This window comes from Melozone crissalis, unplaced genomic scaffold (genome assembly GCF_028551555.1).
Source record: "Melozone crissalis strain CALT ecotype California unplaced genomic scaffold, PUWL_Pcris_2 ptg000034l_1, whole genome shotgun sequence".
Taxonomy (NCBI): Eukaryota; Metazoa; Chordata; class Aves; order Passeriformes; family Passerellidae; genus Melozone; species Melozone crissalis.
In genome coordinates this window covers 14,114,946-14,140,705 of record NW_026535812.1, presented here as the reverse complement: position 1 = coordinate 14,140,705, position 25,760 = coordinate 14,114,946, and the positions used below count along the sequence as shown (strand labels likewise).

At 37.1% G+C, this 25,760-nt stretch overlaps 1 protein-coding gene across 2 annotated transcripts in view; it reads right to left on the bottom strand.

Moving 5' to 3' along the window:
* Positions 1–25,760, bottom strand: part of ATP13A3 (ATPase 13A3) — a 54,947-nt gene that overhangs the window by 20,467 nt on the left and 8,720 nt on the right. For both annotated transcript variants that reach the window (XM_054282453.1, XM_054282454.1), the window contains 13 exons: positions 14,733–14,826; positions 12,823–12,996; positions 12,136–12,306; positions 11,748–11,818; positions 8,513–8,593; positions 7,727–7,796; positions 6,752–6,886; positions 5,892–5,964; positions 5,000–5,131; positions 3,843–4,022; positions 2,017–2,174; positions 1,176–1,364; positions 236–297 (listed from right to left, as the gene is read on the bottom strand). In XM_054282453.1, the coding sequence (XP_054138428.1) occupies positions 236–297; positions 1,176–1,364; positions 2,017–2,174; positions 3,843–4,022; positions 5,000–5,131; positions 5,892–5,964; positions 6,752–6,886; positions 7,727–7,796; positions 8,513–8,593; positions 11,748–11,818; positions 12,136–12,306; positions 12,823–12,996; positions 14,733–14,783 (1,547 nt within the window). In that variant the 5' untranslated portion in view covers positions 14,784–14,826. The remainder of the gene's footprint in view (positions 1–235; positions 298–1,175; positions 1,365–2,016; positions 2,175–3,842; positions 4,023–4,999; positions 5,132–5,891; positions 5,965–6,751; positions 6,887–7,726; positions 7,797–8,512; positions 8,594–11,747; positions 11,819–12,135; positions 12,307–12,822; positions 12,997–14,732; positions 14,827–25,760) is intronic.

The following is a 25,760-nucleotide window of genomic DNA, read 5'->3' as shown; positions in this document are numbered from 1 at the left end:
TTTGCAGTATGACCGTGATGAGGTCTCAGACTAACAAATAAAATTCTGCCTCAGCTTCGCTGGGGAGTTTAAACTTCCACTAGACCTAAGCCACAGTTTAAGTGGCATTCCTACAGCACATTACAAAAATGTAAACATACATGAGCTCACACTGAATTTTCTAGTCTCTTCTGCTGAAGCTGTTACAGTACAACATGAGTATCGTGTTTGCTATCAGCCCCGAGCTCATCCTTACCGAGCATTTTCCACCCGCTGAATTCCCCAAAGATCCAAGCCATCCTCAGTAAGTGTGCCAGTCTGCAAAGAGACCAAGGGCATGGCATGAAAAAAGCCTTCAGAAACAAACTATCTTCCAGCAAAGCAAAAATTAACAGCTATTTAAGAAAATTTTCTTTTGTTTTCACATACAAAGCAAGACTTCAGCACAGAAAATACAGTATCTCCCCTTGCTTTTTGCTAGTAATTAAGTTCCAAACCTGGTAAATAACTTTCAAAAACATTCAAAGCAGTCATGCTCCTCACTGGAGACAGGACAAATGAAACAGATCTTTAAAATCCAAAGCTGATAGCACATCATCTCAATATTGAGAGACTAAGGACAATGGAATATGGGTACTAAACCATTAGTACTATCTTATATAGTTAAAACAGTAACTGAAATGTACTTACAGCTGAAATAATACAGTTAGTATTATACTTATTATTTGAGATAAAATCAAAAGAGGAAAATAAATTTTATCTAGGAAATAGCCAAAAGCAAAGAATTCTGGCTAGCAGCATTACTGTCTTTCATTCATGTTTGGTTAACAAATAACAACAAAATACACTCCCTCAGCTTTTCATTGAAATGAATGAAAATGAGAAAAAGTCTGACTTCACACCTGAGTTTTTCAGAAGCTTTAAAAGTTCTTAGTAGGCCTTAACTCACACATTTCTGAGGTGCCAGTATTAAGTTGGGAGTCTTGAGATATGAAAACTGCTCAATTACAACAACTTTTTAGAGCAGATGAAATTAGGAGAATTGACAGATGGTAAACACTGACTACCTGGAAGCTAACAGATCACAAATCATCTAACTTACATGAAAAATAAGGAGTTTTCCCTTTTTATCCATACAAACTCCCTTTTCTAAGACAATGCTCCTTCAGGTAGCAAGGTTTCAAAATTCACCTAACCTTATCAAAACACACAAGATTCAGCTGGCCACAAATATTTATCCTTTGTGGGCTGATGCAGAAGATGCCAATCTTTTTCAACCTTCTTTGTGCATAAACGATGCCAGCAGTCATAGCAGCAGGGAGTGCTGGAGGCACCGTGATGGTGATAATGTCAAGGGACTCGATGATGATGGTACGAGCTGGAACCTGCAGCAGAGGTCAGAGTTAATGAGCAGAATTCACTGCTTACACATTCACCATCCCACTGATGTGCTACCAAGAGCAAAAGCCACACATTGTTTTTCCCAGTACAGTGTGTTCTGGATTGCCCAGAAATTTAGCACAATCTTCACCTACCATCAGCAACTACAATAATCCAGTCCTAAATTATCCACAACCCATAACTTCAAATTTGCACTTTTCTCCCTGGCAATGTATTACTTTAAAACATGAGCTGAATAATGCAAAATTTTTGAGAAAAAAAAATCAACAAAAAAACTTAACAGTTATCAGGTTATTCCTTGATAAGGACTTTTTTGCCTGCAGCATGTTTAGATGGGCTGTATCCTATTTCTTCCAACTATAAGTCAGATTGTAATCTTACATATAACAAAGATAAAAATCTAGTAATTGGGTCAAGAGAAACCAAGGAAAACTCAAATTTCTCTGTAAGATATTAAAATTCTGCTTCTGTGCTGAATTTCAGTCTCAGTAACCTTGTCTCATTTCATTGATATAAAATAGAACAAAAAAAATTTCACTTTAAATCAAATAGTTTCTCATCCTATGAAGTGTGATGGAAGTCATGGTCACCACTTTTCCAAAGTAAGGCAGTTCTGGACCAGAAATGAAAACATACCTCATTTAAGATGCTATTGACAATTGTGTAAAGAAATCCAAAGCCTGCTACCACCACCAGAGACAGGAGAAACAAATAGGCATCTCTGTAGAGCTTAAAATCAGTTGGCTTTGGATACAGTATGGAACGAACAAGCTGTCCTTTAGCAGTACTAAAGCCTAGAAATAAAAAAGGAGTAAGTTATTAAAAATACAAACAAAAGCAAAGCTATTAAAATACATTAAAAACCTCAATAAAACCCTTAAGCTACTAATTTCATTACAGCTGTTTCTCAATATCCACAGCAGATGTTTTGCAATACTGTAATTAAGGCGCTTATATGTGTACATCATACTAAGGGCTTCTCTCCTACGGCAAGGACATGCAGCTGATGCAAACAAACCCCTCCTCTGCAGCAGCAGCAAATCCTCACACGGCTTGGCCTGGCAGAGTTTGCTGTACTGCATTTTGTCCCTCACACTGCAGAGCTAGTGGGTATATTTATTGTCTAATTAAGCCAGACCTTGCAGAAAAGAAAATTAAGATATTCAGAGTCCAACATCAAATACTTAAATGGCACGTCTACTTAAGTTCCTTTGAGAGCCAGAATGAAAGACTCAGAAAAAACTGCAGTGTAGGGAGTCATCTTCTGAGAAGGGCATCTCCTGATGGCATTTTGACAATTAAACTAGGAGACTAACCCTCTAAAGGTCTCAGTTGAACAACCAACAGATATCCCAAGGCACTCCTTGAACTTCTGCCTCGACGTTTATAGAGGCCAACATTAATGCCCAATTTTGTGTGCCCAAAACATTTTTCCTCTGCTTACACTTCAAAGTCTATTACTACAACCTCAATGTCAATGCCAGGTCTTCTGGCATTAGTGACAGCTTTTCAGTGTGCAAGCCACCAGAGCAAAGGCTGAGCCCTTGCTCAGGGCATTGCCTTCAGCAGTTCATTTCTGTTGCTGTTTGGGCTCACCCTGCTGTACATGCACACCTGCTGGGCACATGAAATTGATTTAAGAAACAAAACAAGTTCTGATATATATTATTAAAGGGTAGATGTGTTCAACAGAAGGAAAATATCTATCTGAAAGAAAAGACTAATAAAAGCCTCAAGAAAGAGAATAAAACAAAAAATCAGAACTTTTACTGCTAAAGCAGAATAACAGAAGGTGAAAAGTATACACCAGAGTAAGAAACAGCTAATTAGGATGAAGTTATTTGATAGAAATCTTGCTTTAAGTAGCAGTCTAGTTAATGCAGGCCAATTTCTTCTAACTTGTTTTATTGTACCTTGGATTATAGCTTGCATTAATTTATTTTGTGGCAATTTTCTTAAGATAATCTTTGTAAAGCAGAATCCCACCATTATACTAGCTTGTGCAATTGGTTTTCATAGACATTTAACACCAGATCTCTAACATATGAATTAGCATTTCTGTAGATAGATCAAAGTAATTTTTAAGTAAATGTTATGCACTTTGAAATAACTATAGGTAAAGAAAAACATTTGGCATTGTGAATGACTCTGCTAAAATCAGCTGTTCCCCTCTATCCACCCAAACCTTTTCCAAGAGGCACATGCAGTTCAACCAACACACTACAAAGAAACCTCTAAAGGACAAGAAAACACATTCAAATAAGTTTTAAATTGATGCTAAAGACTTTTTTCCTTGCCAACTGTTAATCTTCAGACCATCCTCTAGTTTTATCATTGTTTTAAGACTTTTATCAAGCTATTTGGGGTACATTCCTTTACCAAGTTTAGCAGTAACAGCCAGTTGACACACACCTACAGAAAGGAGTAGTACATTAACAAGGGATAAAGGTAACAATCAGTACCTGTCCTCACCACCAGAGCTTTGACCAACTCCCCAGTGTAGAAGCGGGTCTGGATGACATTGGTCCCACAGAACAGTGTGTGTCGCTTGTGCACCTCGGGACTGTAGATCTCATCTCCCACTGCTTTTGGATATTCTGAAGGATTTGGCAGATTGATTTTTGTGACAGGAACACTTTCACCTTAAAGGAAAGAAAGTCTCTAAGCAAGATCAGAGAAGAAAAGACATTTTTTTCATTCACAACCACAAGTAGAATAATATAATGTCATTTCACCAGCACAGGCAGACCTATGGAAGTCATCTTCCTTTTAGCATATTAGATAGTCTCTCACCTTACCCAAATGCTATTTAACTCCTTATACTCCTTTAACTTCTTTCTAGAGCTTCTGTGCCCTTTACTTCAAAAGACAGTTTATGATATAAAACAGAGTTCATTAAAATAAAAAACAGGACAAGCTTCCTTCTCTCGCTGAAAACCATCGCTCCCATCTTTACTCAGAAAAGCTAGAAGCTGAAGAAAATTATTCTCAGCTCCTTTGGTGACCAAGTGCACTCAAGCTAGGGGAGCAATCAATTTTTATCAGTTGCTAGCAACAACAAGAGGATCAAGTATATTCAGAAAAACTGAACACAATAGAACATACAATCTCTGAACTAAAATTTTCTAAAGGCTGTCAATTTGGACAGATTATCCTAGGAGTAACAAAAAGTCCATCCTAGTCACTGAAGCTGTCCTTTAAATACATCAGACACCTGATTTCAGAGAGTGCAGGCACAATTTGAGATAATAATTTGTGGTTTTAAATCCAGTAGAACATTGTACTCACTACTTCATTTTTGGAAGAAGCTAAAAATATTTCTGAAGAAACAGCCTTCTGATCTGCACTGAGAACATCAAGTTAAGAGGCAGGAAGAAAAACTATCAAGAAGAAATTTTTTTAACAAGAAACAATCATTCATTTTTGGAGTTTCCAAGCAGTATTAGGTAGCTTGACACAAGAACCTAAGTGTTTCAGAACATGTGTAATTGTAAGAACGTACACATTTCAAACAAAATAAACATATCCACTTCTGCTAAAACATACTGCAAGTAAGCATGCACACAGGTATAAGCTAATACTTCTAGCCCTGCAGCACTGTGTATCAAATTTACTGTACCTGTTAGCATACTTTCATTTACAATGCAAGTACCACTGAGCAGCACTGCATCACACGGCATAATCGTCCCGTTGGATGGAATCAACATGGTATCTCCAGGCACGAGGTCAGTGGAAAGGATTTCTTCTATTTCTGAGTATTAGAACACAAACAAGTTTACTTGAAAATAGCCACCACCTACAAAACCTGATAAAGATCCTCACACTCAAGATCCAGGTGGTGACAAATACAACTATTAATAAAATGTACAACTTGATTTAATTAATGGCATGAAGAGATTTTTAAAATATAAAGAAAAGGCCATTGATAAACCCAAATTCCACCACAGATTAAACTCCAGAGCACATGGATAGAGTGCATCATGACAAATGAAAGGAACTGAGCTTATACAAAAGATATTAATGAATAGCTACAGTTTAACATCAGTATAAAGACATGAATCCAACACCAATGTATGTCTTAAAAACAAACTCATGCATCACACCTTTTGGATACCACACCTTTAACTGCTGTGATATCCAAATGAGGGGAAGTTCAGAAATCATCTTGAAACCCTTGTTGGGTAATAAATTGTAATGGAGACCCAACACATGCACATCTTTAAGTCAGGAAAGAAACTAGAATGACAATTACATAAGTGGAATGGTAGAGAATGAGAAACAGCAACAGAACCTAGAACAAATCTGATACTCACTGAAAATTGCATCTAGAAGGTTAACCCTGAACACATTACACTATCTAAATTCCACTTTAACCTTCTTTTCACATGCAAGTTTGCTAAGGAATGCAAGCATTTCCAGCTGATTAAAGAAAGAACAGATGCAGACCCACTTTACACTCACACTTCATGAGCAATTTAAATTCAACCTTCCAAGCCACCTGTGAAATTTACCTTGGTTTCCTCTGCAGACAGAAACCCTTACAATGCTGTGAGCTGCTACCATGTCATGTAACATAACATATTGCTGCAAAGGGGAGAAAAATTCATTATTCAAAAGCACAGCTTGTCTTCTTCTAAATGCACATTCTACAGTAGAAGTGATGAGATTCTCTACCAACATTCTTTAACAACAAAATGCTACTCAAAACATTCTCTTGAACATAGTTTAGAAAACTTATGGGCAAATAGAGTTTGAGTGCATCAACCTGTACAGGCTCCTATTTTAACAGCATTCTGGAAGCAAACATTCACTGTCCTGTAAAAATCTTATAAAATCATTTGGTCATTTACAAAAGTAACAGCTGCAGTAGTTGTATGAACTTGAATTAAGGTAGAAGTTGTTTGGGGATTTTTTGTCTCTGGTCTGAATTCAGAGATGGCAATTTAAGGATAATTACAACTTTGATTCCCATCAGCTGAGTCTACAGAGCAAACTGAATCACCAGTTTAACAATCCATATGCTTCACTGGTGCTCAGTTCTGCAGGGCCTTTTCAAACAAGGAAACAACACAAGATGGAATCACTACTGTCAATAAAACTTGGTCCATAAACTTGTGTCCAGGTTTTACTTAAGCAAGGGAGTGTTTCTGCTGTCTGAGGCCTACCTACTGATTCATCAGCGTGGAAAGGCTTCAAAGGTCTCAAAGAAAACTAAAAATCCAAATTCTTTCAGCTCAAAGAGAGAAAATGCATAGCAATATTCTATCTGTATAACTCTGAAAAATTCTTAAAAGATTTGTAGGCAATTTCATAACAAAATAAGGCAATGAGTAAAAAGCCAAAAAGATGCATCCATTTTCTTTGAACTTACCTTTCTAATGGTGTAGAGTGAGCTAACAATGGATATTACAGACATAATCACAATTGCTAATGCATAGTAGTGATACTCATCAGTGATCCACAATATCACACTGAACAACTGGAAAATGTAAAAAGGGTTGAGAACCTAGAAGAGTGACAGAACATTCAAGTTACACCAAAAGGTCACATGGGCTCTCCATCAGAACAAAGCTGAAATTATCCTCCTACAGGGAGAAGACAATTTCAGTTCTTTATACATACTTTTTGATTTGCCAAAATGATCCTTTCTTTCACTACCTCCTCAGCCCCTCAAAAAGCACAGTTCTCACTCAAATGTACACAAATACAGACTTCAAAGACTGCATGCATTTTCGCCTACACCTCAAAACAAGGTAATGGCAATATCTGATGCACCCTCAAATTATAATTCTTAAACAAATTTGGGTGTTATTTTCTATTTACTCTTAATAAATGCCCTGATACCTCAAGTTCTTACTCTGTTAGATCAGGTTGGAGAGTTTCTTTGTTCAGAAGTTCTACTGTGCATTATTACAACACAAAATAACAAAGCAGTTATTCAAATCCACCTGATACAAGGAAAACAAAACAAATCCAACAATACTACATTTCATTTGTTCATTAAAATAAATATGCTGTAATATATAATTCCTGGCCTTCTCATGGAGAACATAAGTCATTTTATGTTTTAAATTAACTACAAAAAATAAATAAGATGCTGACCCTTTCAAAGAATTCTGATGTTTTCTAATGTCCTTACTAAGGCACCAGGCCTGTGAAATCTGGAGAGCTTATAGCTGAGGCATCTTTAGCTCTAAGGAGAGCTGGAGAGCTCAAAAAAATTGTCCATACCATTTTGTTTTAGAAAGTTGGGCTCTAGGGGAAGGTTTCCAACAGTCAATAGTCACTGCACTTGAAACGACTTTCAATAATATACCTTTTTACTTTGATTTGTTAAAGATTTTACCTCCTTAACCAGAAGCTTAAAAATGGAAGGCACTTTCACAGCAATTTCATTTACTCCATAGAATGCTTTTCTGTATTAAAAAAGAAAAATACAAAAAAAAAGTTAAGATTTTTTTAGGAGTCTTATTGATGTCAAAGTAATTCCACTAATTTGATAAAGTATAGCATGTCCCCAAATCTGTGACTCTCTTCTTACTTATCATTGTTTCAAAAAGTGCTTTTCAGAAAACAGTTACCTACTGGGATGTTCCAATACAAAGATAATTATTTTATACTTCCATTTAAACTGTATCTTATTTTTTAGATTCTTTCATAACAAGATTTCTCTGTAAATTGTGTATGAGTCCAATGTTATTAAATATGTCATTCTGAAATCCAGTATGTGATTCTCATTACCTCAAGCTTAAACCAGTGTTAACTCTTACCCTGCAAGTAAGACAATGTTTTCAACGCCCTGTATCTTAGTTTTAATCTCAGCATGAAAAAAAGGCAAATCATGAAAAAAGGGAGCTTCAAGAAACCAAGCTCTGATGGGATCAGAGCTGATTAAATGGCAGTGAAAAAGCCCTTAAAATTACCTGAGGGGAAAGGCTTTTATTTTAGACATAAATTGCCAGAAGATGAATTGATAAGCAAGCAGATGCTCCCATATTTCAACCTGTATGAAGGTCTCATTTTCAAAAAAATCAGACACTGAGCACTCAATTGTCTTCTGGGCTTTTTAACACTCTGAGCACAGGTAATGAAACATCAACAACTCTTCCCTCAAGTACTACTGCAATATTACCTGTAATCATGCATTCCCTTTGTCAGTCCTGTGCTGTGTTCATTATGAATTGCAGAGCAGAAGGTAGATTCATCTAGGCCTCTAAATAAAGGAAAAGTCAATGAGTTATTTAAGAAATCTGATATTTAAAATTAAGTCTTCAGTGACTCAAAGGGGCTAGGTCTTGGCCACGAGGTATACACCATTTTATAAAACAACAAAATCTATGGATAAATGTGTTCTTAGCTGGTTTTGTCACAACTGCAGATACCAGTGACACATTAAAAGCAATTTTCTTGTTGATATATCTTACTCTGTAGGATAGTAATACCTATTCCAATCAAAATGGAGACACTTAAAACATGAAGTACAATACCAGCATAACTAGTATTCAAAGGCTTCTAAAAAGTGAGCAAGTTTTATAAAACATTATATGAAATCAATGTGAATTAACATCTCTTCAAATTATCTTCATTTGACTCTAGGTAGTAATGGAAGTTTTTAAGAAATAAGTATTAATCAATTTATTAAATAAATCTATACCACAGCTATTTTACAGCATCTTACTATCACAGCGTTATCCATGATGAGGAAAAATGCATCCTACATTTGTGCATGTTTTGTAACAATTACTTCCATTCTCTAGAACACAGGGAAAGCTTTAAATATCCTCACTACTGCAAAGCCTAGGATCACATTTCCACCAACTGCTTGTACAAGAAAAGAAGATGAAAATTATGTGTTAACCTGGCCCTGGGTTTACCAGGTTTCTCGAAATCTTTTTAAGTTCAAGGATTTTAAAAATACTATTTTAAATTTAAAAATACACAAAACTCTGTTAATAGCCGTGTTTTTCCTCCCACTCTACCATTAACAACTTTTCTTTTTCTGTAGGAAAAGAAATGTAACAATGGAGTTAAGGAGAGTGCCTAAATTTAAGTGCTCTATATGCAAATATGCATACCTATGTGTGCCATGTCCATGCAAGGACAGAGCTTCTAGCACAGTGTTCTCTGCTTTTTACACTACTGCTACAGACTGAATTCCCAGGGCACTAAAATCCCTGTGTGCAGAGTTTATTATATAAAGCACTCATCAACCCACTCAGAAATTCAGTTGACAGCAGCTAAAACAAAACAGACATCCAAGGTCAGAGTTGTATCCTCTTTGGCTACGTGACCAAGCCTGACTTAGTCCAAGAACAATTACACTTGCATTTCCTGTGTTTAAAACAGTGATCTTAATATTATGGTAATATAAAAAGAACAATGATATGAAACTCAAGCTCTCATTACTGAATTAGTTGCCCAAGAAATCTTAATTTGCCCCCCTTCTGTGTTGTACTAAGCCTTTCATGATGTGATCAAACTGCTCTGTCTCTGAGTGCTGGAGTAACTGCAGCCCACAGTGAATGCTCCTCATGATGCAGGGTTGTGCTCAGATCACAACTACAAATGTGCTGCCTGCTTTAAGGCTTTTACTATACAGATCTCTGTCTCACAGATTCTCTCTTTATAAACATTAACTTGATGTTCTACCATATTATTAGGTAATATCAATTTTTGGTTTATACATATAAACGGAAGGGCAGAATAAGAAGACATATCTTAGAGAAGGACAAATTTTTCAAGACTTTTCAGAATATTTATCATTCACAAGCTCAGATATTATTTTGCACATGGTATCTAGTACTTCACCACACAACCATATACTTTAGAGGAAAGTTGTAACAAACTGGCATTTTTATCTGACCTTGTGGAAAAGTGACTTAGTGCTCTAACAGTATCCAGTATGTCTCAGATCCACTTCTTTCTCCTCTTTATTATTCAATAGCTAAAGAATCATGTCCAGCTCAGCTACTGTACCTGACTAAACAAGTGGCCAGGCTCAGTCATGGCTAATACATCAAACAAAGGAAAGTTTGGCTTATCAGCAAGAATGTGATTGAATAAATGCTCCCATAACTTCACAGGCATATCTGAGATTTTTCCAGGGCTTATAAATTGGCTGAGTTATCACAAGAACATCAAAAGGCACAGTCAAAAAGCCACAAATGCCAAGTTTCAAGTCACTGCTTTAATGCTAAGGAACAACATTTTTTTCTAAACACATGGAGTCATATGATTTTTTTCCAATACCTGTTTTTAACATACAAGTACTGTTTCTTAATCTCATCTGTGGGAACCATTCCCTTTGAACAGTTTAAATTAGGGGCACTGTAGGCATGAAAACAGGAGCCTGCAATGCAAAATGATGACTGCCACTACCTGCATAACTGTATTTCATGGGAGACTTAGCACAAAAAATGCATACAAAACTTTTAATTACTTACTCCTGAGAACTGAGACATTTCCACCACCCTCCCAGATGAGGACTGCTCAGTTTTGTAATTGCTTATGTTGCAGCAATTTCTCTAAATTGTTTTCATTGCTGATATCTTTCCATATTATTTGCACACACCTTTTTGGGAAAAAAACCCATCTCCACATGGTGGTTCAATGCAGTGAACACTACTAATTCAAGCTTAAAACAGATTTTATTGGTGATCTGAATTTATTGTTTCAATGGGCAGTTGCCAAAAATGGAGAAGCCTGTGCTCATTTAACTTATGGCACTATGAGATGGCCTTATCAAAGAAAGAAAAACTTTCTTCTTCAACCCTAACAATCATGCAACAGTGTTGCTGGATAAAAGAAAATACAGTGCATCACAAGCTAGTGCTGCCCACTAAAAGACATTTTTTATCAGTGCAATAGACCTGTTTTTGTTACTAAAGAGTAACAAGAGATGGCTCAGATGCAGCCCAACTGCACTAAAACACAGAAACAGACATATACAAACATGAGCAAAAAAGGTATTTGGTGAATTCCTCTTCTTCCTAGACACTCCTTTTGGGTCTAGCTCAGCAACACAAAAAACTAAATTACTCCATCATAAGCAAAGCTTTTGAGTGTTTATAGAAGGACTACTGTCTACGAACAGGTGCTCTGATTCTGAAGTAACTCCAAGAACAGGCAAAAAAGCCTGCAGAAGCATGCAGCCTGTCACCCCACACAAATCACACTTGATAAAGGCAGAATAAACAAATACCTTCCTTCCAAATTCTCCTGCCCTCACTATGGTTCAAACAAAGACTAAACGAGCTAAAACAGCTGGTCAGAAAATAACACCAATTTTCAGCATGTTCTTAGGCACGCTATTTTATTTTTTTTAAATACAGTTTGAAGCACAAGACATAAGAAAAAAGTGTTCTTACCGTACAACATCAAAACTTTGAACTGAATCATTCCAAAAATACTTCACACTGTGATGTGTGAAGTAACGAATCTGTAAGGGCAACAAAACATAGATGTCAAACTGGTACCACTTAACACCTCTCTTCTGACTGACTTTATTCTGAGGGGTGACAGAAGCTGAACTTAGAAAAGTTTCACTGAAAAATGAATACTTTTCTTTCAACATAATCTTTTAAGCTTTCCACAATTTTCAGTAACAGGTTATTGAGGAGATTTCTGTTCCACTCAAAAATGAGTTAGCCTTTCAAGCAAAAGCAGCAGCTCACATGTACTGGACTCTGTGTGTTTATTCTCAATAGTATCTGAGAATCAGCCAGCACAGTAGCACAGTATTGCAAGTTTACTTACAGGCAAATGTTTTCTCAAATCGTTTTTATTCTCTTCTGCAGCAGATTCAGAGAAATGAACAGCATGGCCATTTGAAACCTTGTGCACAATGGGGTTAGGATTCTGTAAAGGATTGGCTCCCAAGGAAGGCATAATGCGGACCTTTGCACAAAACCATATCTTGAATTCATCCTTAAAAAGAGGAGGGGAAATGAGTTAGCTGAAAGAGCATTTGAATGGCATTTTACTAAATCAGCTGTAGCAAAATCACAGATCATAGATTAGCAGAGCCCATACAGAATTGCAGAACATAGCTTCATGTTAACATCAGCTACCTTAGGAATAATTTTCTCTCCACAATTCTAAAAGCACATTTTTGCACTTGGGTCAGCAATTATACATTACTTCAACAAATGTTATCTTTCCAGAATAAGGGAGGGGAAACCATGTTTCAGCTTATAGGAACAAGGTATTTGCTCTGTAACTGCTGATGACAACACCATTGCTGTATTTGATTAAGCGGCAAGGCAGACGACTCGGAATGCCCACTGCAAACAGCTGTCAGCCTTCCCACACAGTCATTCCCCAGGAGCTCTGCTCTGCACTGCTGTAAGGCACAGTCATGTCTAAACTGCAGGCAGGGACTGCTGCACCCCAGCAGCCAGAAGGAGCTGCCAACAGGGAGAAGCACATCCCCTGCACACTTACAGTCGTTCTCAGCAGAACCACCTGGCAGTCCTTCAGAGCAGCCCTTCTGCACGTCGCTTTCACACGCCACTGGGGCATCCAGTAGAGGAGGAGGAGAAGAAATCCACCAGAACAGATCACTCCCACAGTAACCAGCACCAGCTTCCAGCGACACAAATCGTAGCCATAGATCTCCTGCATGGCAGTAAAACAAGTAATGATGACTCTCTTAATTACAGTGCCTGGGATGCCAACATTAATTTTTCATAATGTGCAGTATTTAAAGCAAATCAAATTTCAAAGCCATTTCCTCTTTTTTCTTTTCTGGAGGAAGGAAAGATTTAATACATGGTGGAGTAGAAGCAAAAAGGAACACTGTTTTGCTTAGTCAGAAATATAAACACCAATAAAAGCCTGACAGAGGCAGATCATCCACCCTGTGTAAAACATTTCGTTGCAAGACTGTCTCCTCTCTGCACTGCTCAGACTGAGGTTGCAACACAACCTGCCTTAACTCTCAGGGAACAACATTTTTGACCATGACACAGCACAAGTCAACTGAACATTTAAGAGCAAAAGTGTGTGGTTTTGTCAAATGCTGGTTTTATGACATAGCATTTAATTAGCTAGCATTCCGTTTTGAATTACTACTGCAGGCTGAATTTTATACTCTATACTCTGAATTTTATACTCTAAAAAAGCCCCTAAATATATCAAACATCACTTTCTAGTAGAGAATTTTGCTTAGTTTGCCTGCTATTTAACAAGAAACACTACTTTACAAACTCCAGGCTACACTCTAAGGTACTGTAACTTGCACCAGTTAGAAAAATCCTTTTCCCATGAAAAAACCCCCAAGTATTCAGTGTGCAAGCACCAAGTTAACTTGATGACAGCCAGGAACAGAAAATGATTTTGTGATTTACTGGACACTGTTTTACATTCCTGAGTTTCACATTACATCATTAGATTATATTTCCTGCTGTAAAAGGGTAATGAAGTTTCCCATTGAGTCCCACCCATTGTTCATACTGACATGAACTTCTGGGATTTTTTTTTTAACTTTTCACTAAACAGTGTTAGAAATAGTTTAAACTCCTTTCCTAAGAAAACGCTTTTCAAAAGTTTGGTTTGCCACCTTCTCTGATGACAAAAAGCAGAAATAAAGCCTATTTTCTCTTCAGCAATAAAAATAAGTGAGTGAAAGATGGTGAGAAAAATTAGTGCTTCTTTTCAGGAGAAAATAAAATCATTTCCTAAAAAAAAAAAAATTAACTTTAGTGATCAGGCCATAAGCATCTCCTGTTGTAAGATGCATTTGCTTACTTTCTGTATTAGAGCTATCTAGTGAAGAACTACTTTTCCTAGCAGTGTGGACAAGGACAGAACAGTCACAGAAACCTATCATTTTTGGAAACAAAAATCCCTATATATACCAAATGAACTAGAAAAATTCCTGTGAACCCCAAGTGAGCTAGAAATTGAAAGAGTAGCTGCTAGTACTTTCCTGTCAAAGCTTCCTGCTTTGAATCACATTATGAAGCATTAACCTGTTTTAAAATACAACAAAAATTCTCTAGTATTTGGACAGAAGAAACTCCAACTAACCAAAGAACAACAAAATAATGGTAATAATAAAAAAAAAAAAAACAAAACACAACTCACTTTGTTTCAATTTTCGTCTGTAAAAGTGGAAATGTTAAGCACCAAAATGTGTCATCTATTGGACTACTGACCTTAATAAAAACCTTTCCTATCCAAAGACTAATTTCTTAATACCAAAAAATATTGCCAAGGATAATCTCATAAAATTGCTAAATTGATTTAAACAGAGACAATCCACTTCCCATTGCAATATGCCCCCTTTAAGCAGAAAACCCTGAAAATGTGTTTCTTCCATTGTATAAAAAAAGATTAACAGAATTCATTACCATCTCATCTTCCTCTGCTTTATTGACATATTTCTTTTCTTCTTTCTCCATGTTTAGTATGATATGAAACTTCTCAACTTGAGATATGGAAGACCTTCAACAAGACAAGAATTAAAAATGAAAACAACATTACTGATTTTACACCTAAGTTTTATGTTGTTTCAAGTTACTTTTGGTAAGTACATATATAAAACACAACACTGACCAAAAGTTAATATTTATCTTCAATTTGCACTGTTACTAGTTTCTAGAAGAAACTATCTAAGGAGGTCTATAAAACTTTATGATGGAACATCAGATAAATACAAGTGAAAGACTGCATAAACACCAGGCATTAAAAGAGGAAGAAGCAGCTTGTACCAATTTAACTCAGCTACATTCTACATGCAGCAAGCAGTTTTTGGTACATTCTACAAACTTCATGATGGAAATGTAAATTTAAAAAAAAAAAAAAAGGTTAAAAGAAGTAGGTTAGTATTAGACATTTGTATCACTCTATATGTAATAGCTCCTATCAGATGCTTTCACAAGTCAGGCTATCCTTCAAGAGGAAAGGCACAGTACCCCTGAGATCTACACTTCTCATCTGAGCAGAATAAATACTTGCTCAAAACATTTAGTCCCCAGTTCATTATTTCTAAATCAAGACATGCTTTTTGGTCAGTCTTTCCCCTTCTTTCCAATTCCTCTCCTATTCAATTTGCATCAAAATCTCTCACAGTTGCTAATCTTGAGAGGTGTTTTGAGGACAGGTTATGATCACGATTTTCATGAATAAGAAAAGGCATGAAAAAAATATGGCACTGTCTACAAGATGGATGCAGTGCACATAGATCCTTACTCCAAAAGGGGAGAGCTACAAACTAAGGCTAAATACAGTGAGGCTTATCAGAATTTTCCTCATTGCATAAGCAAGAAAAATCAAAACTACCATGTCAAAACCACCAAATTTTTGAAAATCAAACTGCATCTAACCTCATTTGGGCACCCCTGTATATGTTAATTGTATACAATTTATAATTAATGCACAGGAACAAAAAACTACCACAATTAAAATCACTAAACAGCCAGTGCTCACCTGCCAAGACATAGATTAATTATAATTCTCTGCACTGACATGGTACAGCTTTCAATTATATTTACTGCACATACATAAATCTCTCAGAAGACAGCACTTACTACCACAGCTTATAACCAATCCTCAAGTATTAAGTCACAGCACAAGCAGCTACTCTAATTGTCCTTTTCCAGGCTGTTATTATTAATAAGTACATGTTATTATTAATAAGTAATGTTGATAAGTACAATCACTACCAATTTCTCTGCCATTAACTCCCCAACATTTTAACAAACCAAATCTCCAGACTACAAGTCAGATGCTCTCAAAGCCAGCCCCTGGATCCTTGCACTCACATCCACCAGCAATGCCAGCTTCAAAGGGTCCCTCCTCCCATCTCCTGCAGCTTATCTACAGCATCACAGTCACTGTGTGTTCTGCCACCCACCATCTCCTTCCCACTCAACCCAATCAATGAAGCAGGAACCCAACAGCAAAGGTTTCTTTTGCTACGCAAAACTGGATCTCCTCAGAAATCTATTCCCACTGCTGAATAAGGTCCTAGTAGAAGAAACACACTAAGGAGAGAACTGCATCACAGCACAAAGCTGAGTCTCAGGTGAGAAGCTCAGTACTTCATAAATTGATACAGCTTTCATTTTGTTCTGAATGGAGAGAACTTGCCAACATTGGATTGGAACATCAGCTCACACTTTCCTTGACTTGTTAAGCTGAAAATTTTCTATTGCTATACTATAATTTTACTGCAGATTTACTTGGAAATTAAGCCACACAAGTCATTAAAGTTCTAAACCACACTGTCATTTAAATTGCCACTTTCTTAACTAAGGAGCTTTCTATCCTGGGAAAGATAAGATATACATAGAACCAGTTAAAATCTGTCCTAAATCTACACAGGACTGCTAAGAAAGCTCCTGAGGACAATCTTTGAATTAATTACTTCAAACAACTTTATGTACACCATACAAATCACATTTTCAACCAAGAAGTCATGCAGTCAGAGAATGTTCTGTGTATTTACAGAATTATACTCCTAACAGAGTTCACAGGTCCAGGAAAGAATTATTAGGTTAAGCATACTTGAGCTGCTCTGCTCTTAAACAAGTACACACTATGATGTACAGTAACATCAAAAAGGGTCCTGCAGGCAACTCTCCAACCTTGATGGACACATCAAGAAAGAACTAGATATAGGAAAGCACCAGGCAGAAAAATAAATGCAAATAGCTTCCAGATCAATGGATCTCAACTGAGATTTCCATTTGGCCAGTATGGGACCTTATGGGACACCATGGCAGTGTGAGAGAGAAGTGCAATTGCCTTCATTTAGGCAATGGGAAGGAACATCAAGTTGTGGGTCTGAAAAAGTATGAAAGGAAATCTCAGCACTAGCAATAATTCGTGTGATTCAGTAAGCTCTTTGAACAGCTGGGTGGAATCAGACAGGGAATACATGAGGAGAATTAGGAGGCTATTTCTGACTCACATCATTAGCTCCATCTGCATTATTTTATACAGACTCATTTACTGAACAACCTTCAACTAACACACGCTCTCAACATGGCACATACTGCTGGTAATTTTCCATATTAAAGTCCAATTCAAATCTCTAAACTTAAAAAGCATTATAGAAATATTTTCTTCGTTGATGGGTCATGAAAATTATTCCTATTCCACAAGAAAGAACTGCACTCTCTCTCTCCTATCATCTCTCTTCTGGCACACCATCAGCCCAAGCATGTCACCACGAGTTCAGATGGGTAAGTTCTGTGGTTTGTGCCCCATGTCCTGCTGAAAGCTGGGGTTGAACACCACTACATGGTGCTGCCTCCTTGGGTGACTTCAGGCTGCTGGGACAGACTGAAAAAACCTTACCAATTCAGAGAGACTTCAGCAATCTGCGTTTCAGTTTTTACTTCCTTCCTTCTACAATATGATGGAATTAAACATTAAACTTTAAATTAAAGATTTAAATATAAACCTTGGTCTTTCCAGACCAAGTACGAGAGTATGACATTTTACTAGTACTCAAATTGAAGTGAGGTGGAAATCTACTTGCAATAAGCAACATGAACATGGGAACAGCCAAATATAATGTGCCTCTGATGCACATGACAGGCTGCCACTCAGCCTCTCTCTGGCCCAGGAGTGAATAGCCAGAGAAATCTTCTGTCCCTTTTAACAAATTGAAAATAGCAACCTTTTCAAGAAAGAAGACTTACAACCAATGGAAATGCTGAAAGTTACTATCACTCCACTCATAATATTTACTTATTGCATTGCTATTGTATAGCTAAGCACATTCTAGAGCCAGAGTAGTAGGAAATATCAAAAAGGTCTGTAAGAAAAGGCAGCTTGCCACTGAGATTCAGAGAATGAAATCTCTTGCAACATTGTGTAACAATGTAGATATAAATTTAACAAATGGTCTAGAGATCAGCTGAACAGTGTCTGAACTCTAAGTACTTCTAAGAGCATACATTTGAGTCACAAGCTTAAACAGTAAATCTCCAACTCTGCAAAACACAGTATATAAAAATTAAGTTGAACACCATTTCTAATTTGTAACTGTCCTGAAGAGTGTGCAGCTGTGAGCAGGACAGCAGCACCTGCAGCCTCAGACCTAAGTTGACACTTAAGTCTGAATAAGATACTTATTCTGGGGCTAAAATAAATCACAAATTGGATCACTAAAGAAATTACAGCAGTATACAGAGCTTAAAACTATATGCATCCCTCACAATGAAGAAAATGCTTCACTTTTTCTCAATTACTACACCACTCCATATTTGTCCACCTATCCTGACTAAACCAGAATAACAAGCAATTGTACCAAAATATTTGAAAGTAACAAACATATGTAGCAACAGTATAAGAGGTGCAAGTGAAGTTATGGAGTGTTTATTAAGGAAATTGTTCTAAAAGCACCACAGCAAGTCTCCATCAGTACACTTGAAGATTTCTGCAAAACACACTTTCAAAGGACTACTGGCTTACCTCAAGGTAGTTTTCTAACAGCTGGCATAATTAGTAAACTACTTCAGTGCAAATTTTACCCTTAGAGTTTGATTTTTGGGCTGGGAAGCAAAGACAATCTTCGCTGTGTTGCCTTCAACATTTGTCTCAATTCCACAATCCTTAAAAACTAAATAATACACATGTTGTTGCCATATAATAAACAAATAATAAACATGTTGTTTATTCTTCCAGTTTTTCAACATAAGTGGCAGTTTCATAGCTTCAAGAGAAAATTTTTAAAGTCTGGACAAATTACAGCTCCAAGAGAAGAAACTTTTGATAACTCCTGCAACCACAGGATAATTTACACCCATAATTTCTCATTTTAAAATTTATTTTTCAAAGTTGAAGTTTTTAATAAAATCCATGTATGGATACCTATAAAAAAATTATCAAGTTATTAATTTTGCTTATGGTCTTATCATCTGTCTGCTTAAAATACATGAGTAAACTTCCACATTTGTATTTTAAATGCTCCCTACTTTATTCTTTTCAGATTTTTGTAAAAAGTCCTGTGATAACTAATAGTTTCTCTTACCAATGAGCAGTCCAGCAGCTGTCCTCTGCACTTGCTTTTGTTACCATGAGTTAGCGAGGCAGTTCTTAATAACGGAGACCCTATCTACAAGGGAAGTCCTGACAAATGAACTATTTTGTCTAAAATCTAAAAAAAGTCTCCAAGGGCTTTTCAAACTGTTATCAAAAGATTAACATATCAAAGAAAATTTGGCACTGCTTGGAATGCTTTTTTTTTTCCTCTTCCCTCCAGAGTGGCCGAACAATTGCAGGACTGTGGCCGGGCTGGCGCTTCCAGGCATCGGCCGCCCGGTCCAGCTCCTTCTATTCAAACAACAAATGCCTCCCCGGGAGCCTGCAGACACTCGCAGGGCTGTGCACAAGCCCTGATACTATCTGCCCAGCCAAAAGCATCTATGCTCCTGACCAAACCCTTCCTTGTATTTACAGCCCTGGGAGTGAAGACAACAACGCTCATGTTGAGGACTAAAGGCAGCGGGTCAGAAACGCACGCGTTTCTCACTCTCGGCATTTTGCACTTTAGCACACAGCATAATGAAGCAATCACACACGCCAGAGCACACGACCTTTAGAGACTGAGTGCTGTAAAGCTAAGAAAGTGAACTTTGTCGCTACCTGAACATCACAGAAACAAGGTCGTTTTCTGTACAAGGAAGGCTCAACCAGCTCTGCTTTGGTACGAATACAAAAGGCAAACCAAGAGGTGTAGCAAGGCAGACAATAAAAGCAAGAGACACATGAGAAGTCAAACTTCAAATTCACCTCTGTGCAAAGATTAATACAAGTAAATCTTCCTCAGCACCCTATGTAATTACTCTCAATAAATAAATCAAACAAAGTAAACTAATACAGGAAGAAAATAATAACAAAAAAACCTGACTGACCTGTCTGGAAAACAATCAAACACAATTCCCATTCCTGACATCCGAGCTACTGTCCTAGTAAGTGACTCACTGTGCTCTCCTGGGTCCAAATAGGCTACTAAAGGACTAATACTCCTCTTTCAGAACTTACTTATAACAAGTACATCCTCCACTAAGAGCCACCTTACACCTCTGTTATTAAAAGTTAAGTTTCTAAATAGCTCAAAGTCATAAAAAGCTTTTCATATTTCTGAATAAAAAACTTTTAAAGGCATCATCTTCAACTTTATCCCAAATAGCTGCCAAAACACAGGAAAAAAAAAAGGGTTTATTTTACAACTTGAAAGCCAAACATTCCTTAGTCACTCAGAAATTCAAAATTTCTGCACTTTAGAGCCACACTTTCAACAATTTACCCCAAGAAGAAATAAACCCTACAAGGGAATAGACCTTACAAAGGCAATGTTAACCATTAGGGCTTATTCTTGTTACGGTACCATGAGATTCACACACACTGAGATCATTTACCAAACAGTCCATTCTTTCCAAACATAGTGAAAGTTTTTGGGATTCATGCAATGGGCCCAAAATGGAGGTAAAGGACTTGCTACACATACACAAAACACCAGCTAATGCTCAATCACTGCCATACCAGCAGTAATGAAATTAAAACTGAAGAAATGCTCAAACTGTAACGGGCCAAGAAGAGGAATGAATGTATCTTCTAAGAAAATATTCCATCTGAAAATACATCTGACTTCTTAGGAAAGATGAAAACTCAGCTTGGGCGACAGCTGACCATTAGGAGAAAGTGATGGCCATTCATTTTCCTTGACATGAGGAAATACATATTTTCCTTGACACAAGGCTAAGAAAAAAGATTATAAAATGCTTACAAGGACTTTCTTCTCAAAACATATTTCATAATATGCTGCACATGCTAAAAATCAATCACCAAAAAAGCAAATTTGGACACAACATTTCCAGCTTGCAAGGGATGGAATCAAGATTTCTGCCCACAGTGTCTTGGACATAAGTCCTGTATTTACTTTCCAGTCCTTCTCTTTTACATAAGATATCCTACTTTAGCATCTATAAAAATAATGTATTATTTCCTAAAATTTCTCCACTGGCAGCTTTTGAAACAAGACAGGCAGAATCTGCAGCCACTGAGAATGAAAGAAGGACACTTTAATACATTTGAAATTAAAAATCTTGAAATCTATTCAAACAGCTATAAGAAAGTCCTGCTAAAATGTACCTCATGACCTCTTATCACCGAACAGTCTGGAATCAGGATCCATCATTAGTCTCTGTGCATCCTTTAAGGAAAGAGTTTCTGAGTTGCTCTTTTTGTATTCTCAGTCTCTAAGGAGCTTCTGTACACAGGTATGCCTGCACTCTACATTTCTGCTTCTCTGATTCTGCCTCACTGTTGCAGGTAGCCAGGACAGGAGCCATGGTGTGTGCCAGATGGATTTTGCCACACCCTGGACTTGGAAGGATCCATGTCTGAGCAGCAGCACAATGCCAGAGCCATCTCACAGCACCTGGCAAGCCTGATCCCACACGAGAGAGCCTCTTTGCCTGTCCCCAAAACACAAAACTCATCCCACTCAAAGGCCTGGGGCTATCACATTTTTGTGACTTTAAAAGGTTATGACTTTTGCTTCAATATGCATTACCATGAGCATACACACGTAATGCACTTGTAAAGCATTCAGTATTATTTGAATATATCTGTATTTTTACAAGCATGTGGTTTATAAACACAAGAGAAGCTCTACTTGAGAGGCAGCCTCACAGAAGAAATGCACCTTACAGAAATGGGAGCTGATGCAGTTTACAGCTCTGCATACCCTGCAGCTGAACCCTTAAATACCAACTTATCCACATAATGTACAACAGATGCTTGGGTAAGACATACAAACTAAAATAACTATGGAAGATCAAAAATCCTTCAACTGCATTTTGAAAGGAGTTAAGGTTGTAATTTGTACTACAAACAAAGCTTAACACTTTAGTCAACTAACCAAGCTCTAACAATAAGAATGACATAATAGTTTAATGAATACATGGAAATTTTACAAGTACACGAGCTAAATTTTAACAAAGCCCTCCACTCAATACCTATTTTATCACTTCCCATCTTAGGCTTTCTGTTATAATACAAGCTTTTGTTTCTGTGTTTAGGCTTAAGGAAGACCATTGTATCCAACAATCACCAAACCAAAATTGTATTTACATTTGTAGAGTGTATTCTTTGTAAAGTATACTTTTTGCAGGCTGTAAGAGCAATTGCAATGTTTATAGTAGAGTAAGGGCTACATTAAGGAAAGATAATTCTACATCTAACAATAAACTCAGTATGTCAATTCATCATGATAACAAAGTACTATAGCCAATACTACATTCAAAACTTACTTTGTAACCAGTCTTCAGATCATTATTTTCAGATCACTTAGAAATTTGTTATTAATATAGCAGCAATGAAGAAGATATGTTGGAAGAGAATTGAGGAAAGCTGTTGGTCATCTCAAGGACACTTAGTCAAGCATTTTATCACCTGACTTTCCCACCATCTCATTTATCTTACTTCAAGCAGCAGCTACTCACATTAATGAAAATTTTCAACTGGAAACCCAACACCAAAACTCACAATCACCCAAAGCTTGTTCCCACTCTCAGGCTCACAGAAACAGAGTCTTTACCCATTTCTTTTCAGATTTCTGGACCTCTTACCTAACTGACATGAGAGAAAGAAGACTTGTCCCATAGTCAGGGAATCCAACAAAGCCTACCTTTATTTTGGATGCTTATTAGTTCTTTTGTCTCTTGGAAGAGTATACCAGACATTTGGGTTAGAATTCACAGATTATGTTTTGTTTGTTCTTGGAAGAGAAAGTTCAACTGTTCCAAGTATCTTGGGTAAGGCACGGTGCCATTACACCCAGCATGAGCTCTCAAGCTGAGCACTGAGGCTGCTCCAAAGAAATGGTTTTTCTCACATGAGGTGTGAACTTTACTCAGCCCTTCTATGTGATTAAATAACCAAGACTACTCTGGTTCGATAATGGGGATGGCAAAGATGCCCCATCCCAGCACCAAGAGCCGGGCAGCCACTCCAGCGGAGAACTGGGAGTCTGAAGACCCAGACCCAGCAACAATGGGTCCTTTCAAGGAAGCATTTCCCCTCAGGGGCTGTGCCAAGAGCCCAACCTTTCCTGTGTGGCTGCCGCCTTATTGTGCAATGTAGAGTATCTGCTTCCTGGGATATATTTGCTTTTGTAGTATGGATGCTCAATAAAAGGAGGCAATGACTTTTTTTCCTCTTCCTCTTAAATTCTTGGAAAATATTTTTGAGGTTAACATAAGAACATTTGAATCAAATTTCTCTTCGTCTGCAAGGAGATCATCAAACACCACTAGACTAATCACAAGAGATGAACTTTCCTCAGAAGTTCAGACATTTAACTTTTGCTTCCTCAGAACCACACATAGTGGCACACAGCTATGACTACAGCAGTCACATTCATGGTAAGCAAGCAATTGGCTTTCACATCATCCCTTCCCATCCTAGTTATGACTTTATACCTTTCACTGCTTTCAGCAAAGCATTCTCAGACAAAGCAGCACTATTTCTTCAATTTCCTGAAGCCAAAATGCAAAACTTAGATATTCCAAAGTTCAACTATGTAACTACTAAAAGTACACAAGAATATATTCCTTAATAATAGATTGTACTAACTATATACAGAATTGTACTAATTTCTAAAAATGTATTCTGTAAGAAAATGTATACATTAAACCAGTGGGTTCTACTGTTTACTGAAAGCACAATTTCTTAAACTAGTTGTAATAAATTGACACAAAGTTTGAATGTACCACAGTGTATGTGATACATTGACTTAACTTATATCAGAAACACTTCAAGGAAAAAGCTCTTGTCTGCAAACTTGTCAATCAATAGAAATACTGTGCATGACAGATACTGTTAAAACTCTAAATATCATATAACAACACTAAATATTAATGTTAAAAGACTGTATAGATTCAAGTTAAGACATCACATATGACAATGTATTTGTTTTGATCTCAAATTACAGTAATTGAAATAATTAACACAAAAATCTGCAAATTAGTTCCATCCCAGGATTGAACTGCTGTACAGGACAATTTTTTATGCACAGGAATTTATAGAACCTGACAGTTTAACTCCTGAAATTGATTAATTTACACTCAGAACTACCATATGAGGCAAGAAGAAAAAATCAAGGGGGAAAAGCTGCACACTCTATTTCCATGAAAAGAAGTTTGACAAAGACAAGAAGAGAACAGACATACAGGACTGTAACATTTAACTCCATGCCTGCAATGTAAACCCTGGCCCACATCCACCTAGCTACTATGTGCCAGTCATTCAGAACAGTCCTACAAATTCAGAAGAGCTTCAGAGATTTAGTAAACAGTTGTATTTCAGAGCAGGGCTTCTACAATCCATGAAATTAAATTAACTTCCCACATCCTACTACAATATACTTCATCACTGCCTTAAATAGCTCTGTTTAAATGACACTATTCAGTGCTTCTGTGCCCCTTGGGAATGACTTCCACAGCATCAGCAGTGGGAGACCCCTCCTGTATAATGGAAAGAGACTGCAAAAATCTGACAAGGGATATCCCTTCAACTGCTGCAATCTTCTCAGTCCTAATGACCATCAGTAAAGGTCTTGAATATTACTTCTACTATAAGTAATAGCTTTTGCTTATCAATCCATTTATAGTTAACTTTTATCCTGCACATTTACCTTAAAGGAGAAATTCTGCTTTAACATATCTTGTCTAGAGCAACATTTTAATCTCTGTTTGAAATATCTTTTTTAGAACTTTTCTTTCTTTCCTAGCTATAAAAATTTTTATTATGGAATTAAGAGGTGTAACTGTATCCATCTTCTCCCCCCTGAGGAGGAAAGTTTCCTTGAGAAAGACTGAAATGTTTCAAGTACATGAAGTGTATCAAGGAGTGCTTTTTCCTCAAGCATTGACCTCACTAACTGAAATATCACCACTGTCTAGCCAAATATTCAGAAGTAGCCTCTTCCCAGATAGCTCCAGTCGAGATGCTCGACCCAGCTTTCCCCCTTCAGCCTTGCTTTTTCATAAATGTTAGCTGAAATCGAGGTCAGCTTCCTAAAGTACCACTGAGGACTGCCACAATTTCACTTACACTAAAGCTACTGGGGCATTTAACTCCATACTCTCTACCAGTGGCATGGAAGAACAGAAAGGCTAATAGAGCAACAAACAATGGCCCAGAAAGGTCACATCAAATGTGCATTTCCCCTGCAGTCAAGGAGACAGCACAGAGAGTGTGACATAATGATGCTCCCCAGTGCACCTTCTCCAGTCCCAGGGACTTGCAGTTCAAGAGTTTCATGAGCCAAATACCCTACCATTTTATTTATTACTAAGTGGATTTTTCCTGGGGTTTTAGAAATTATTTTGTGGTACATTTTAAGCTTGCCATCATCC